Source organism: Eptesicus fuscus, chromosome 22 (genome assembly GCF_027574615.1).
Source record: "Eptesicus fuscus isolate TK198812 chromosome 22, DD_ASM_mEF_20220401, whole genome shotgun sequence".
NCBI classification, from domain to species: domain Eukaryota; kingdom Metazoa; phylum Chordata; class Mammalia; order Chiroptera; family Vespertilionidae; genus Eptesicus; species Eptesicus fuscus.
Genome location: NC_072494.1, coordinates 6506921 through 6523099, shown reverse-complemented (window position 1 = coordinate 6523099; position 16179 = coordinate 6506921). Strand labels below are relative to the sequence as shown.

Below are 16179 nucleotides of genomic sequence, written 5' to 3'. Positions count from 1 at the left end.
TCATAAGTACTAAATTTATTGCCTAAGATAAACAATTTGGAAACAACAATATAACTTAACCTACAGAAGTGGCAATTAATAAAATCAAGGTTGATTTACCAAAGTCAGGGTGATCCCTATTTTCAATTTTACACTCACAGCCAGGCTTCCCAACATGAGCACAAATCAATTCAGAGATGGTCATGGAACTATTTCCTTTAGAGTAGAACCCTAAATTTAGATCATATGAAAGACATTGAGAAACCACACCAGTATTCCAAAAGGGCGGTTTCCAATGTATAAAACCAGAACCCTAGATCTAACAGTCGACCTAATTAATTTTTCTTTCCCAGTGTAGCTGGCAATAAAACTTAACTAATTTCAAAATTGCCATACTGTGTACCTTTCCATTTTGCATATAGTTTCATATACAAATAAGCAAATGCCTCGGTGTAACATTTCTTCTTATTCCTGAGAAAGGAACCCTGAGATCTTAGAAAGATACCAAATATGCAGAAATATGTAGAGTGTAACATAATCTTCCTCAAATTGCTATACTAATTTAAAATACTTGTTTAATAACTGGAAAAATTACTTAATGGGCTTTCAGTATGAACTAGCCAGAGAAAGAAAATGCACTGGAAATTGACATTCCTAACAGGTATAAAAACCTTTAGACATGTAGGTAAGCAATCATTTAGCAAAGCTTTAGATGGCAGCCAACTCATAAGCAGATGTTTAAACAACTCTTGTAAGGCACACTGAAAACCTGAAAAAAAAAAAAAAAAAAGAAAAAGAAAACACCTTTCCCCTTTGTAAGAGATAAACAAAAATTTCATTTAAAAAAATGCTCAAAATTTTTATCCCATTTTAAATAAATCAAGAAAACCTAAATTGTATTATACATGAAACTATTGTGCTTGTGTTAAGTTGCCAAAATCCCACACTTGATTAATGTTGGGGGGAGGAGCTGGAAGGGTTCAGAAGGCTGGGAAGACTAAATGGACCATGAAAATGATGTAATAGCCTTGTCAACATTGTCTATTCACTCCCCTCAAGTTGTAGTGGCCAAATTTTATAATTAATCTTTGTAGGACAAGGAAGAAAACACAAAAAACTAACCTTTTTGGCTAAATTATCTATCATTCCTAGTCTGATGGTACACATTTCTTTGTTGTTGTTGCTACATACTATAACTTTGTTAACTTGGAGGTTTACAGCAGGAAATTCTTCCAGCACCAGTAAATCACCACTAAGGGTGAAGGTCGTGGCTAATGGAAAATGTCAACATTTTAAAGGATATCAAGGCTGCAGGCCCCAAATCCATAACCAAGATTTCAATGGTTTGGCTCCCACAATAATTTTTTTTTAAATAAAAATACCAGTAGAACAAAAGTTCTGGCCTGGAATTTTACAAACACAATACTTTGGTGACGGGGAGGCAGTGCCTGAAGATTTCCAGAGAAGCATACCCCCAACATTAAAATCCCTCACCCTATTAATTATAATGCATTTCGACCTCTAAAAACCCTCTTACCTGTTTACAAGAGTCTAGACAGCTGTTTGCCACTGGAACACCACCTTGCAGAGTATAAGCGTGGCATCCTTTGTTGGTAATCACCTGTTGCCTAAGTAATCATCATCCCGCATGGAGACAGACAGCACTAGGCTCTTCCATCCGAGGTTAAAATTCAAAACAAGCCCAGCAAGCCTGCATTTCAAGGTGGTCTTCGTCTGCAACTAGTTAGGTTTACAACTGGCAAACAACAATGGTGTCTGAGGCCAATGGTGCAGCACTGCTGGCTTCCTCTTGAGCTCCAGCGTTGTCACTGTGCACCGAAGTCTCCTGCTGCAAAGAGGGGAGTTGTTCTCCTGTACTGGGAACAGCTTCCAAAGCTCAGGACCCCCTGTGCAGGATAATGCAGGAACTAAAGGCAAACACTTTTTCCTCCTTAAGGATGCCTCCATTTTTTCCTCACCATCTGTACTACCAACCGAGGTGTCTGGGCCTGAGTGTGCGTTCGTACCTATGAAACCGTCACGGTGCATGCACATCCAAGGCATGTGGAACCACAGGTCAAGTAAGGCACAGATACCAAGTGACGGTTCTAATTACAAACGCTAGCTCTCAGGAACTCTTCATCCATTCAGAACTAAACCCATCACTGCATACCTCTGGTGAGAAGCCCCTGGAGACGAAGGAGCTCCTCAAATGTGTCAGGAAAGGCTTTATTAACATCATCATTAACATTTAAAAAGCAAACGGAGCATTCTCCTTCTTTTGGCAATTTGGTGCAAATGTTAAGTGCAAGATAAAGCAATTGCAAACTTCTCTTCAAATTAAAAATGAAACTAAGGCCAAACGTGACAGGTGAACAAAATAAATCAAAACTTAAATTTCAGCAACTCCGGCTCTTCAAACCAGCAAAGCCCCCGACTCGTGCACTGTGGTGAGGCTTACGGTGCTTGCCCCGGCTTCTTGCGTGCCAGCCAACAGCACCATTTCCTCATCAAGTTGAGGACCGAGAAGCAAACGATCCCCTTCGCTGCAAACAAAGGGGGTCACAGTAACACTAGTGATCCTTCAGAATTGACACACCGCGATAAGTCAAAATGATGGTCTCCCTGCTTCTTGCTCAAGACAGACAAGATCTGAGCAGCAGCAAGTAACGCCTCGGCTGCAAACAAAGGGGTCAAAGGTTTGCCGTCAATTCACTTCCAGGCAGAAAAACATTTTCCTCAAAAGAAACAATTTATTTAGAATAAAACAAAAGCAGCTCAACTGTGAGCGCACGTTTGAGTGACAGCTACTTTTAAGCTGTGTGAGCCATAAAAAGGGTTTTTCTTTACTTTTCCAGAAATCTTGTGTACACAGCACAAAGCAAGAGGTCATTTTTTTTTTCCACTTAAAACACCGGCATTGGCATCACAATAGCAGATACACAACTTTAAGCTGCCATTTTAGTAAAATGCACAAATACTAAACAGATTAGCTTTCTTCCATCAAGAGGCCCATGTAAACTCCACACAAGCCACAACTTCTCTTCGAAAAGGTCCATTAGAGCTTTGATTTCCGTATCTTCATCCACTGTTCACCAGCTTTGCTTGCAGGAGGGAAAAAAAGGTTATTCAGTAAAAATGTTTACAATATTAAAAATATATATATTTTCCCTATGCCATCATAGATGAACACATCGTTAACAAGCCCTTCCTGGATAGTCCACCTTGACCTCAAAAAGCACCAATAATACCCATTGGCACAAACCTTGAAACGAATTTACTGTATGAACAGACAAATAACAAGTAGAATAGGGTGGATTTTTTTTTTAAAGACTGCAATTAAGTGAGGATTATAGGACTGAAAGTATCCTTTATACTCATGTAACTGAGTAAAACATACTGAAAAAAATTTCAGAAGACAGCAAGTTTATAATCAATATATTCTACATATAACTTAAAACATGAAAGTGTAAAACGGTAAAGTTTAAACTTTTACCCCCTCTATTTTCATTCTGTAATTTATATGGAGCAATACAGAACTGCTCCGTTATTATAGAAAGGGGTCAAGATACAAAACCGTTTAAAAATCCACCTTCATCTGTGTTACCAAAGACAGCAGCTGTTACTTTAAGAAAAACACTCACATAAACCCATTGCTAAACAGCCAAGAACATTTTAGGACTTTTACTTTTCAGTGCTGTTTAAATCACACATAAAACTTTTTATTAAGATGGACAGCTCACTGTGGTTACCTGAATCTTTTTCTCCCCTCCCTTAGCGACATCACTATAACCAGAATGTTAACAGGGTCACATCCACGTCTCCTCTGCTTGTTCTAATACGTAACTTTCTATCTATCTCAAAACCATGCATTGTGGCAGAGACAGAAAAACATGTCCAGAAATTCTCTCCAAAAATTTTTTTCACATGAAAAGTCATAAAGGCCCTCTTCTCAAGAGGATTTCCTAATTCTGTTACCACAGAGTATTTGGTGAATGGTTCCAAACTGCAATTCAAGCTACACCTATATAATGAGCAATTTCACTGTCTAAAAACAGTGGATTTAAAATTAAAAAAAAAAAAAAAAAAAGGTAATGTCAGTGAAAACCTACTCATAAGTTTTAAAATAAACCTAAACCGTGTTTGACTCTGAAAGCAATGAACACACACCTTACTTTTACTACTGTACCTCAAATGATCTAGTTAAGAGAAGGGCCAAAACATATTACCTTCAAAATGTGTCAAAAACTTATACAAGCCAGAGGATGGACATTTTAAGATGTAATCTTTAAAGGGAGTCTATCTATGCTCAGTTAAAAGTCAAAGTATACATCTTAAACCAGGAATTTAATTTTTTGTGTGGAAAACTCTAAGAATCCCAGTTACAACCAACAAAATAATATTAAAAAACTGGCTAGGAGCTGAACGCTTAATTTTCCATAAACTTTGAAGTGGTGATCCAAAAAGTCTTAATTAGCTTGATGTTTTCACCAGTAATACTTAATAAGTCATTAAGTGATACACTGAAGAAATTTTCTTTCCATTCATTTGAACCGAATTCCAGAAACATCAACTAAACAAGTATTTTTTTTAAGTATATAAATAGAAAAAAATTGGTTGTTACAAAGAACACCCAATGCTGAGATAATGAAATTCTGACCAATCAGCATCAGACCAGACAGTTTTAGACTTTTGCTTTCATTCCATTCTGAAGATTTAAGTCAATAGTTCACCAATATTATAAAACTGCACGAGAATGGGCATCACAAATAAGAGATTCATCTGAATGATGGCACTCTGTAGGTAAGCACCGAACAAAACATAATTAGGTATTTACAATACATACGTTTAGAAATGATATCGAGCCATTGTTCCTAAAACATTGAAGCACAAATTTCCCAGATTTAACAAAAGCTGAAATGTCAAATAAAAATTCACACAAACATGGAGCAAGCACAAAAGAGAGAGAGAGAGAGAGAGAGAGAGAGAGAAGCACACACACACTTTGGATTATCATAAAATTAGATGTCATGGACTTCACTCCCTAAAGGAGCAAAATTATTTGTCCAGCCATCTTATCACAAGATATCCAAAAGTTAATGGTTAGTGAGATTTAAACTGGAAAAATGTATCTAGCCAAACTGTACTTTGACCCCATGTATGCACAGACTGCACACTTGCATTAGTTTCTGAACAGGTGTCTATGCCATATTACCATGCCACACTTGGCCTTTTAAAAGCAAAAAGCAGCCCAGCAGGCATGGCTCAGTGGTTGAGCGCCAACCTCCTATGAACTTAGGAGGTTGCGGTTTGAATCCCCTATTAGGGCATGTTCCTGGTCAGCGTGCATGCCCAGGGTAGCAGGCTGGGTCCCCGGTGGGGGGCATGCAAAAGGCAGGCAATCAATGATTCTCTCTCATCATTGATGTTTTTCTTTCTCTCTCTCTCCCTCCCTCCCCCTCTGAAATCAATAAAAATATTTAAAAAAAAAAAGGGGGGGGGGGGGCAAAAATCACCCAAAGCTTTAATTGTAGGACTGTAGGTATTTTCCCTACAGGCTAACCAAGGACGTTTGTGTTCATAGCCTAGTACTTTCCTTTCCTCAAAATGACTAGTCTTTCCAGTTTAAAAACAAACAAACAAACAAATCTCTAAACCTAAAAAGAATATTTATGAATGCATAATGAAAACCAAACCAAACAAAACAGACACAGCAGTGGTGAGGCTTTCATGCTGACATGCATTAGAGACCTGTCATAATGAAAAACAAAAAATTACATGACACTTCCCTGGGTTATTATTGGTGCTATTTTAAACTACCAGCTTTGATAACAGAAAGAAAACAGTTGGGTTCTGCCAGGCTTTCAATAAGTCACTTTCACAGAATAGAAGCATGACCATGAACCAAAAGGTCCTAAAGTTTCTAATCATAGTTAAATATCAAGGGCCTTAGCCAAAGTTCTCAGTATTTAAATCGGGGGCCTGGGGGAGGGGAGGCAGGGGGAGGAGTGGATATACTAATGACCTGAGAAACTAGAATTGGGGGCTAAGGAATAGATGAAAAAAAAAAAAAAAAAAGACCCCAAAAATCATCCATTACTGCTAAGCAGCAAAAGCCCTTGTTAAGAACCAGAAGTCAATATAATCTTCAACTTTAAAAAAAAACCGTGAGGGTGGGTTATTTTGAATTAATTCCAGATGTCTGGGAAAATAAAACAATAAAGTTTTCCTTACACTGACATTTTAATTCTCTGTGGTTGGACACCAGTGCAAATATTAAGCCCAAGATTTCAAAGACAGTCCAAACATTTTCCATAATGTAATGTCATCGCTACTGTTTAAATATGAAAATAAGAATACAAGCAAAATTTTAAGAGCATGTCAAAGGCATTTCACGATGACTAAAAAATTCTGCAATCTAGACATGGCTGATTAATGCCCATAGAAACAAAAGATGACTTATGAGCCTGCAGACAACTCTTCTTTCTATTATTGAAATCAGGAATTTGAATGAATACAAAAACTCATCTTTGATGAAAAACACTTGAGTTTTGAAATATGCACAATTAGAAATGTACCTGCTACACCTCTCTAAAAAAATCAGTAAAAACAACCCACACACCAATAACTGACCAAAGAATTCTGAGTTTAAAAGCACCTACTCACTTGCATACTAGTGTAAGCATAAGACATATGGTTTGTAACATACTCCTCAATTTTTACTGAACAGTTACAGCTACAAACCAAAAGTGCATATACGGGATACAGAACTCAAGAATTAATGATAAAGATGCATTATGTTAAAGCAAACTCTCTGGGAATAAACCGTGTATTTTAAGAGAAATACTCAAATACCTGATTAAAATAATTACATAGCTATACAATTTACCAGCTTATACTTTTTGAGGTCCCTGATCAAAGTTTTTCATACAAATATTTCTGGTACAGAAATTATGTACCTACATACCAATCAAGCCATATTTCGGTGTATATCTTTATATAACCAATGGGCTTTTTCCTCCAGCTTTTGACTTCAAAATTTTGGTTTTGTAACTTTGAGGATTTTTTTTTAAGCTCAAGGTTAAAAAAGAAAAAAAACCAAAGAGGAGGAAAAAAGTTACTCATAAGAGTGGGAACTGCTAATTAAAGTAAATCCATCTGCCTGCTACCTTCAGGGCATCCCTTTCACTTAATAACTAAACTATCCTGACTTCTATAAGGTTTATAAAAATATAAAAAAGAAAAAGGCTACAACTAAACAACTAATTAAAAAGCAAATTTCACCTAATGCTGTATCCCATTATACATCACAAAACAGGAACCATGTCAAAGTAGTAAATACAAGTTACACATGGACTTTAGGACGCACCACGGACAATGATCATGACCAGGTAATCTTCTTCAGATTTGGCCAGTGCCTTGGCAGGAGAATCCAGGAACTGCTGGGAGAACTCACAGGGTGGGAAGGCATGAAGGACCCCGGTGTTTTCCTTGTCTTTGTTGCCCCCCACGGGGAGGCTGATCACCCCAGCAGCCTGCTTTTGCTTTAAATAGGACACCAGGTTCCTAAGTGGCCTCTGCGTAGAGGTGGCAGTATCTGATGTGGCGGAGGAAGAGGATCTGCCGTCAGAACTTCCAGGCACAGCCAGAAGAATGGCATAACCATTGGGCCCTGCCACTTTGATGCGTCGAGTTACTTCATCCAACTTGGGCTGGTCCAAACGAAGACGCTGAGTGATCTTGAGCTGGGCAACTTTGCCTCCACTGGAGCCCTCCACGAGAAGACTGCTAGCCACTTGGAGGTCGCCCTGCAACAGATGCATGTTGGAAGGAAAGTTGCTGTTCTTCAACAGAAGCATGCCCTGCCAGGCCAAACAGAGCTTGGGAGAGGCTGCCGCAGCAGGGGCTGTCCCACCGTCCTGTTTCTGGGAAGGGGACTTCAGCTTTGCAGAAACAGTGCTGGTGCTGGCTGCATTCCCGTCAGACCGGTCTTCTTTTTTCAGAGGGCTTTTGCCCTCAGTGGGAGCAGCAGTCCGATGCTTCCTATCACGTTCAACCGATGCAGAGTTTTTGCGGTCTCGCTTGTCACCCTGGCTTTTCTCCAAACTACCTCGCCTGTCTTTGATTGGAGAGGGCCTTTCCAAGAGAAGAAGACGAGAAGATCGATCATTGTCACTGTTGTAGCGATCCCGGCTACTGCTCAAGTCTGGACTGCGATCAGGAGAGGGAACGCAGTGACGTTTCCGAGGACGGTCACTCTCAGGGGACCTATCCAGATGCCGTCCCCCACTGTCCTCAGGCAGCCTTCGCTTCCTAGGCTGGTCTCGGCTGCTGGGCAGATCTCGATCACCTCTGTCCCGGTCCAAGGACCAGCCATCCCGCCTGCGATCCAGGCTATCCAGTGGCTCATAAGCAGACACAGAAGTAGGGGCAGTCCGAGTGCTGCGTTCCCGGACTGGGGGTGGGGGTGGCACCCAATCAGAGTCAGCATAAAGGTCCCGATCACGATCTCTGTATAGTAAGGGTGGTGTCCTATCCCTCGCACCCCTCAAAGGGTCAGGTGCCCGATGTCCAAAAGCATCTGTCACCAGGTCATAATGAGTCAAGGGCAGAGGCTGCAGATACTGCTGGTGGTACCGATGCTCTGTGTCTGCAAAGTCTACTCTAAGGCGACGATCTGGACCACCAAGTGGAAAGCCCCGCATATGGGTCCAGGCAGCATGAGCGGCATCTAGGCTTTCATACTGGATATAGGCCCAACTATCACCTTTGCGGTAGTCTATGGTGCGTATGGTGCCAAATCGGTCAAATTCTCGTGCCAGGGCAGCAAGAGGCACCCAAGGTCCCAGGCCACCTACCCAGAGGCGGGTGGTGGGTGTAGCTTTACCATAACCAATTTTGATAGGATTCCGAATTATAATCTTGCCAGACATTGCTAGTTTGGCTCGGTGAGACATGTCTAGGTTCTCAAATTTGAGAAAACCATAGGTACTGGTCTGGCCCCGAGAAGGCCTCTTGATGTCCACTTCTGTGATGACTCCAAAGCGATCAAAAGCCCTTCTTAGATCGCTCTCGGTCACAGTGATGTCTAGGTTGCCCAAGAAAAGCGTCCTGTTAGCTCGCTGATCATCCTCCGGTGAGATCTCATCCACTTCTCGGAAAGGAGCAGCACCTGCTCCAGCTCCCACCCGGGGCTCCAGATTGTATGCTGGGCGCACTCTCTCGTAGAACGGGTAGTCTCGCTCTCTCTCCAGGTCCCGGGGCAATGGTGGCGGCGGGGGAGGGGGCAGGCGGCCCAGAGCCAACTGCTGCAATCGGTAGTCTCGGTATCCCAAGGCCGCCCCACCAGGGGAAAGTGATCTCTGGCCTCCACCTCCTCCAGGAGCGTGCCGGTGCCCGCCTACAGAGGCCCCGACCACGCTGGATGACGGAGGATAAGAATCTTTGTCTAAAGGGGAGCGGCTGCGGCGCCGGCTCACATACACGGCTTCTATCTTCAGCGGCCGGTCATAGAGCACCAGGCGGCCTCTGGCATGCTTGGCCGCCCGCGCGTCCTCTGACCGCCGGAAGTTCACAAAGGCTACGCGCTCATCCCCGCCGCCAGAGCCCGAGAGGTGGCTGATTTTGACACTTACATCACCGAAGCGCTTGAACTCGTGAAACAGTCCGTCCTCCACCGCTTCGTCACTCAGCTGGGACCCCAACTCGCTGATCTTCAGCGTCTTGTACTCCCCGCCGTCAGCAGCGGAGGAGGCGGCCCCCGAGGAACGTGACTCCCCGCCTCCACCTCGGGAGCTGCTGCGCGACTCGCCCCCGCCCGAGGAATTTTTAGCGCTCGGGGAGCTGTAACTGTGCAAGCGGCTACTGGAGCTGCCCCCGCCGGTGTCATACTCGCGGCTGCCGCCTCGGCTGCTGGACTTGTCGAGGTGAAGGCTGCGCCGCGACCCGCCGCCGCCGTCCGTCTTAGCGCTGCTGCTCCCATTGCTGCCGCCAGAGCCCCCTAACTTCTTGCTCCGCTCCCCACGAGAAGTCGAATCCTCACCACCGCGGGAGCGTTTGGATTTGACTGGAGAGCGCTCTTTCCCCTTCATTGTTGCGGGTCGTCGGAGGTCGTCTCCGCGGAGCTGAGGAACCCGCCGCCCCGCGCTGGTTTCACACAGCGGAACCGCATGCCGCCATCTTGGGCTCCGCCGCTGCAAAGGATCCCGCCCCGCAGCCTCCATTGGTCAAGTAGCTCCCCTCTTCTACAGTCTCATTGGGAAAACTACTTGTCTGTCTTTACATCTCCCCGCGCTCCGGGAAGGCGCCCGCCCGGCCGCTGTTATTGGGTTCCCAACGCCTCAGTCGGAGTACCTCATTGGTTACATTCGTTGTCCGTCTTAACGGTTCCTCGCGCCAGGCTGTAGCTCCGCCCCGCGCACTCTGTGGTCACCTGAGCCAAAGTCTGGAGGCGTTGATTGGACAAAAAGTGTGCCCTGTAACGGTACTTCTGGCTACGGAAAGCAATGATCCCACCTCCTCATCCCTTTTATTGGTTTTCGACCCCGTCCTTTAACCCACTACTTGGAAGGTCGGGCCATCTTTTCTGGCGTTTTTTTTCCCTCAGAGGCCGCCTCACAGCGATCTCGCGCGAGAGAGCTCTCCCTCTTTCGACCCCCTTTTTCCAACTCCTTTGGCGGCTGAGAGAAATTTAAATCTGATTGGATGGTGACGGGGGCGTTGAATGGCTGAAATAACTGTCAATCACTCGCTTAAAGGGGTAGGCCCACGTACTGAGGGAGTGGACTGAAGGTGAAAGAGTGGAACACGCGAGTGCTGTGCGACGTCACTGAGACGTCGCGAGATGGTGATCAGAATCCCGCTCCGCCTCTCCGAGCTTCGGGCGTTCTGCCCGCACACATTTGTTCCGTCGGGCAGCGCACTCCGCTGTGCTCCGGCCGTGGGAGCGCGGAACCTCTGGGCTCCCCCACTTCCTACCTCCGGCTGTCGGGCCCACACAGCCTTCTGGCGGCCGCTCCCGGGGCGCCCAGCGGACACCATCTTAGTCCCTCTGGCCTCTTTGTGAACAGCCAGAGAAAGCCACACTCGCCATGCGCGAGAGAGCGCTGCCTCCGGAGCCCGCGGGCCCGGCCGCCGGGAGTTCACAGGTCACCCGCCCCGGGTCACGTTAACGCCCGGGCGGGGCAGAGGTCGGCGCGGCTCCGGGCCCCGCCGCCGAGAAGCTGCGCTGCAGGGACGGGTCCTCGCCGGGAGCCCGGCTCGCCTCGGCGCGCCCCGTTCCCGCCCCGGTGCCCGGGTAACCGCGGGGAGTGGCGGACGCTCTCCGCGGGCGTGGCTGTGGGCTTCCGGTTGTATGTTAGGAGTTCACGTGGACTTGGGGTTTTGTCGTCCCGTAATGGAGCTGTTTGTTTTGTTGTTCTCCCCTCCCGCTAAATAATCGAGTGAGTGAAATGGACGCCCCATGTGGCTGGGTCACCTATTTTTTTTCCCGGGGCTTCCTGCACATCCCGCCCACCCCGCTACCATTGTTTAGAATCCTGTGGCATCATCTCCTTGCTGTCTGTAAATCCACCTCTTGGGGATCCCTCCATCCTTATGCGCTTCAAACCCCAACTTTCATTCTTTCCGGAGACCTTGATTGTGTTACCAGTGGTCGGCAAACTCATTATTCCACAGAGCCAAATATCAACAGTACAATGATTGAAATTTTTTTGGAGAGCCAAATTTTTTAAACTTAAACTTCTTCTAACGCCATGTCTTCCAAATAGACTCGCCCAGGCCAGTGGCATTTTGTGGAAGAGCCACACTCAAGGGGCCAAAGAGCCGCATGTGGTTCGCGAGCCGCAGTTTGCCGACCACGGGGTTAGACAGTAGAGCGCCTGTGGGAAGTGCTGGAGAGCCGAGATCAGGTGCAGCCCCTGTCCTGCCGCTCGCCCTCCTGCCGGTGAAGGGTGGTGGCCCTGAGGTCATCCCAGCCATTGGGCTTTCTGCAGTCCTGTCAGGTGTCCTGCGGGCACGACATGAGGATTCTTGTCTTGATCTCTCCAGCCACATCTCTCAGGGTCCGATATGGAGTAAAGAATGTCAGATGTTTTTAAACACGACCTTCTCTTCAAGGTAGCAATAATGTCCCCCAGTCTGAAACCTCAACTTGAAAACGCTAAGGATTAGGGACTCCAAGCCCACCTTAGGCATGCTCCTCTTTCTAAATGATTTTGAGGAAGGTGAAGATGGGGGCCTTTGGTCTTCATTAGCTCAAAGAAGCTTGAAAGAAGCCCAATATATAAAAGCATAAAAATTCATGGTATTGTATATAGTACATACACATACTCGTTATAGTAAAAGTAGCTGTTAAAACTTTATAAGGCATAGAACAAAGTATAGTATGCTACCATTTGCATATGTGTGCATATATTTTTATATATTCATAGAAACTTCGTTGAGAATCTTGGGGAAATTGTTGCAAGACCATGCTGAAGAGGGGGCACCTCCGGTCTGGGTGGGAGAGAGACTCAACTTTTTATTATATACCTCTATGTGTTGTTAAGATGAAACTTGTTTTACCATGTTCATGCTGTTACTGTTTCATCTTTTTAATAGAAATTAATTTTAGCTTTCCTTAAAAAAGTTTTTATGGAAAAAGTAAAAAATATACAAATGTAGAATACTATAAAGAACTACGTGCCACCCAATTTCAACATTATCTCGTCAGCCTTGATTCATCTATACTCTCTTCCCAGTCTTGCCCCTCTTGATTATTTTGGTCCAGGTTTATCTGATATGTTTTCTGCCCCAGATATGAAATCAGTCATTTCTCCAAGGAGTTCTGGTTTCTTTTAGCGGGAAGTGATATTTAAAGATAAAAATCTGGATGCTAGGGGGTAAAAAACCAACAACGACCAATATATTATTTCTAAAAGCACAAAACATTCAGAATAAAAACTACCTAGGAGGTTTTAATCTATTTCAACATTATATTAATACAACATGAAACTGAACTTAAGCCATTATCTGATTAGTTAAGGTTAATAGCCAATGCAAATAAGCCAGTCTCCAGAGTGACTACTTTTGGCCTAAATGACCTGCTTAGATGACTCACTGATCGAAGAAAAAGATAATGGCCAGATCAGTACACATTCCCAAATCTCGTGATAGGAGTGAGGGAGCAAAGGAGGGAATTCAGGGAGCGGCTACCAGGATGTGTGGCGCTGCCTTCGTGCCTGCTAGGCTTAGTGGCTTGCCGTTTGAAATTCCAGTGAGCTTGACGGGCTACTGCCCATGCCTGGCTGCACCAGGAAGGCTTGCCTAAGGAGACTGGTGTCAAGAGGACTGGTAAGTTCAATGGGTCAATAGGAAAGGCCTGGATGCCATTATTAGTAACAGAGCTGAAATACAGCCTGTGCCATGTGTGTGTCCATGACAGAACTGAATAATGGCATAATATGTTGATGCATACTGTAGTCAGAATAGTAAAAAAAAAATGTTCAGTTCCTTTGTGTTCTTTAAAGTACAAAGCTCCCTAGTAAGGTTGAATCAGCCTATTTTCACACATGTGCATTAGAGCTGAGAGCAGGAAAGTGACCCATGGTTTAGGGGGCCAGGACTTTGAACCCCTTTCCTGGTGTTGGTGATGGAGTTATTGAGATCCAGTCCAAATTTTCATCTGATCTCCTTGTGAATCTATGCCAGATTTGTGATGGCAGCTGACCCAGGCAAGGAAGATCTTTTATCGACCATGAAACCAGAGTTAAGCTACCAACAGATTCTCTGAGCATCAGAGCAGCATTTTGATCGCCGCCTAGTGCCTTGTCAAAAACTAAGTGTGTTGAGGAAAAGCTGCTATCACTCATTTTGGGGTCAGTGCTGGCCCCTTGGAGCTGTGCAACTCAAAGGCCCTAGAGAATGCGGCCCAGCAGGAGAGCGGCCACAACTAGCTTTCCATATAAAGTGCTTTCTCACCTGGCCAGTGTGGTTCAGTGGTTGAGCTTCGATCTATGAACCAGAGGTCACGGTTCAATTTCCTGGTCAGGGCGTATGCCCGGGGGTGCAGGAGGCAGCCGATCAATGATTCTTTTCATCATTGATGTTTCTATCTATCCCTCTCCCTCTCTGAAGTCAATAAAAATATTTAAAATAAATAAAGTGCTTTATCTCCTTTAAATGTTTTGAATGGAAAAGGAAAAAGCAAAAATAAAAGTTACGCACATGGAAGAAAACTGTACAATTAAGGATGTATCAGTATGCTTTCAATGAAATGTCTTCTTTCCACTTCCTAAGTTTTATTGTTTATATATCCTTAATGCACATATAGACATTTAATTGCAACAGCAAGTGTATCTTGGGAGCTGAGAGCTATTCAATTTCCTGGCAGATATAAAAAGGCCTGAAGCTGGGAATTGAAAAAAATTTCCCACCAGTAGGATTAAAATGTTCCATTCCTTCATAAAATGATCTCCTGACAATGAGGTTTGTTTGTTTGAGCTACAAAAAAAAATGTGTATTTTACTCACAGGCATATAATAAATCCCTAAAATAGCCAACAATCATTTAGGACCCAGTTTGCATTATAAAGACACTTATTTGTGGTTTGTGGAGTTTTTTAACAGCCTTATTAAGATATAATTTACATACCATAAAGTTCACCCAGTTAAAGTGTACAATCCAGTGGTTTTTAGTATGTACTTCAGAGCTATACATGTGGTTCATCCTTTAATATTATTACAGAAAGCACTGTGCTATAACTTCTCCTAGGTGACTAAGACCTAACATAATTATCTTTCATTTATCCAGACATCTTAAAGGGCAGTGGTTAAGAGCATGGACTCCGGGCCAGCCAGCCTAGATTTAAATCCAGCTCTGCTGTGGGCCTCTACGGTTAATCTCTCTGGGCCTGGATTTGCTTGTTTGTAAAATGGGGAAAATCCGCCTGGCCAGAGCGGCTCAGTTGGCTGATTGTTATCCTGTGCACCAAAAGGTTGCCGGTTTGATTTCCGGTCAGGGCACATACCTGGGTTGCAGGTTCGATCCCTGGCCGGGACATGTGCTCAGGGCACATACCAAAGGCAACTGATTGATGTTTCTTTCTCTCTTTCTCTCTCTCTCTCTCTCTCTCTCTCTCTCTCTCTCTGTCTCTCTCCCTTCCTCTAAGCATGTCCTCCAGTGAGGATTAAAACAATAACAACAACGGGCCTGACCGGTTTGGCTCAGTGGATAGAGCGTCAGCCTGCGAACTCAAGGGTCCCAGGTTCGATTCCGGTCAAGGGCACGTACCTTGTTTGCGGGCACATCCCCAATAGGAGGTGTGCAGGAGGCAGCTGATCGATGTTTCTCTCTCATCGATGTTTCTAACTCTCTATCCCTCTCCCTTCCTCTCTAGAAAAAATCAATAAAATATACAAAAAAAAACCCAAACAACAACGGTAAAAATCACAGAATCTCTTCATGTGGGGAATTAAATGGGATAAAACACACACACAGCTTAGAACAGTGCACGGCACACGGTAAGCACAGAATGGACAGCCCACACGGTCCTGTAATTCCACGTATGTTGGTGACTTTCTCAGTGAGGTACTTAAGTCTGCAGGTCCACTGGCTGCTGCTGTGGGGTTTTCCTTGTATCTCCTATGAACCCGGGAGCTGGAAGTAACATGGTAGCAGCAGCAGCCCCGCCTTCCCACAAGTAGAAATCCAAACAACACATCGTGTTAAATAATCCATTTTTCAATAGATAATAAAAATAAAAGCCAGCCTTTACTAAACACACACTACATACCAGACACTCTACTAAAACTTTCCTCATTAGCTTACTTTACCCTCACAACAACCCCAGGAGGTATATAGGCTTATACTCTTTTTTTTTTCCAGATAAGAATATATTTACACTAAAATACTGTTTTGTTTTGCTTTTAAAATATATATTTTCATTGATTTCAGAGAGGAAGGGAGAGGGGAGAGAGAGAGAGAGAGAGAGAGAGAGAGAGAGAGAGAGAGAGAGAAACATCAATGATGAGAGAATCATTGATCACCCCCTGCGCACCCCTACTGGGGATCGAGCCTGGGCATGTGCCCTGACCATGACCTCCTGGTTCACAGGTCGATGCTCAACCACTAAGTCACCGCGACCCGGATTGTTTTGCTTTTTCCAGTCTGTGAAAAACATTTGATTTGAAGTCATCCTTACATATTATGGGTGATACTGCC

The 16179-nt window shown here is 44.4% G+C and overlaps 1 protein-coding gene across 2 annotated transcripts; it reads right to left on the bottom strand.

Moving 5' to 3' along the window:
• RBM15 (RNA binding motif protein 15) lies at positions 1–10691 on the bottom strand. 2 transcript variants are annotated; one of them, XM_008147138.3, is made up of 3 exons: positions 7349–10691; positions 1517–3083; positions 1–748 (listed from the first exon to the last, which is right to left on the bottom strand). In XM_008147138.3, exons 1-2 carry the CDS (start codon positions 10200–10202, stop codon positions 3061–3063), a joined length of 2877 nt encoding a protein of 958 aa, XP_008145360.2. In that variant the 5' UTR covers positions 10203–10691; the 3' UTR covers positions 1–748; positions 1517–3060. The 2 variants fall into 2 exon arrangements, with proteins under 2 accessions (XP_008145360.2, XP_008145359.2); XM_008147137.3 differs by having other exon boundaries at positions 1517–3078.
• Between the last annotated feature and the right edge of the window lie 5488 nt (positions 10692–16179).

Bases quoted from the DNA above. Each gene is read 5' to 3' on its own strand.
- RBM15 (XM_008147137.3), bottom strand. From the start codon at position 10,202: ATGGAGGCTGCGGGGCGGGATCCTTTGCAGCGGCGGAGCCCAAGATGG. The intron at 3,079-7,348 runs GTGCGTCCTAAA...CTGCAAGCAAAG, and splicing joins GGTCATGATCATTGTCCGTG to CTGGTGAACAGTGGATGAAG.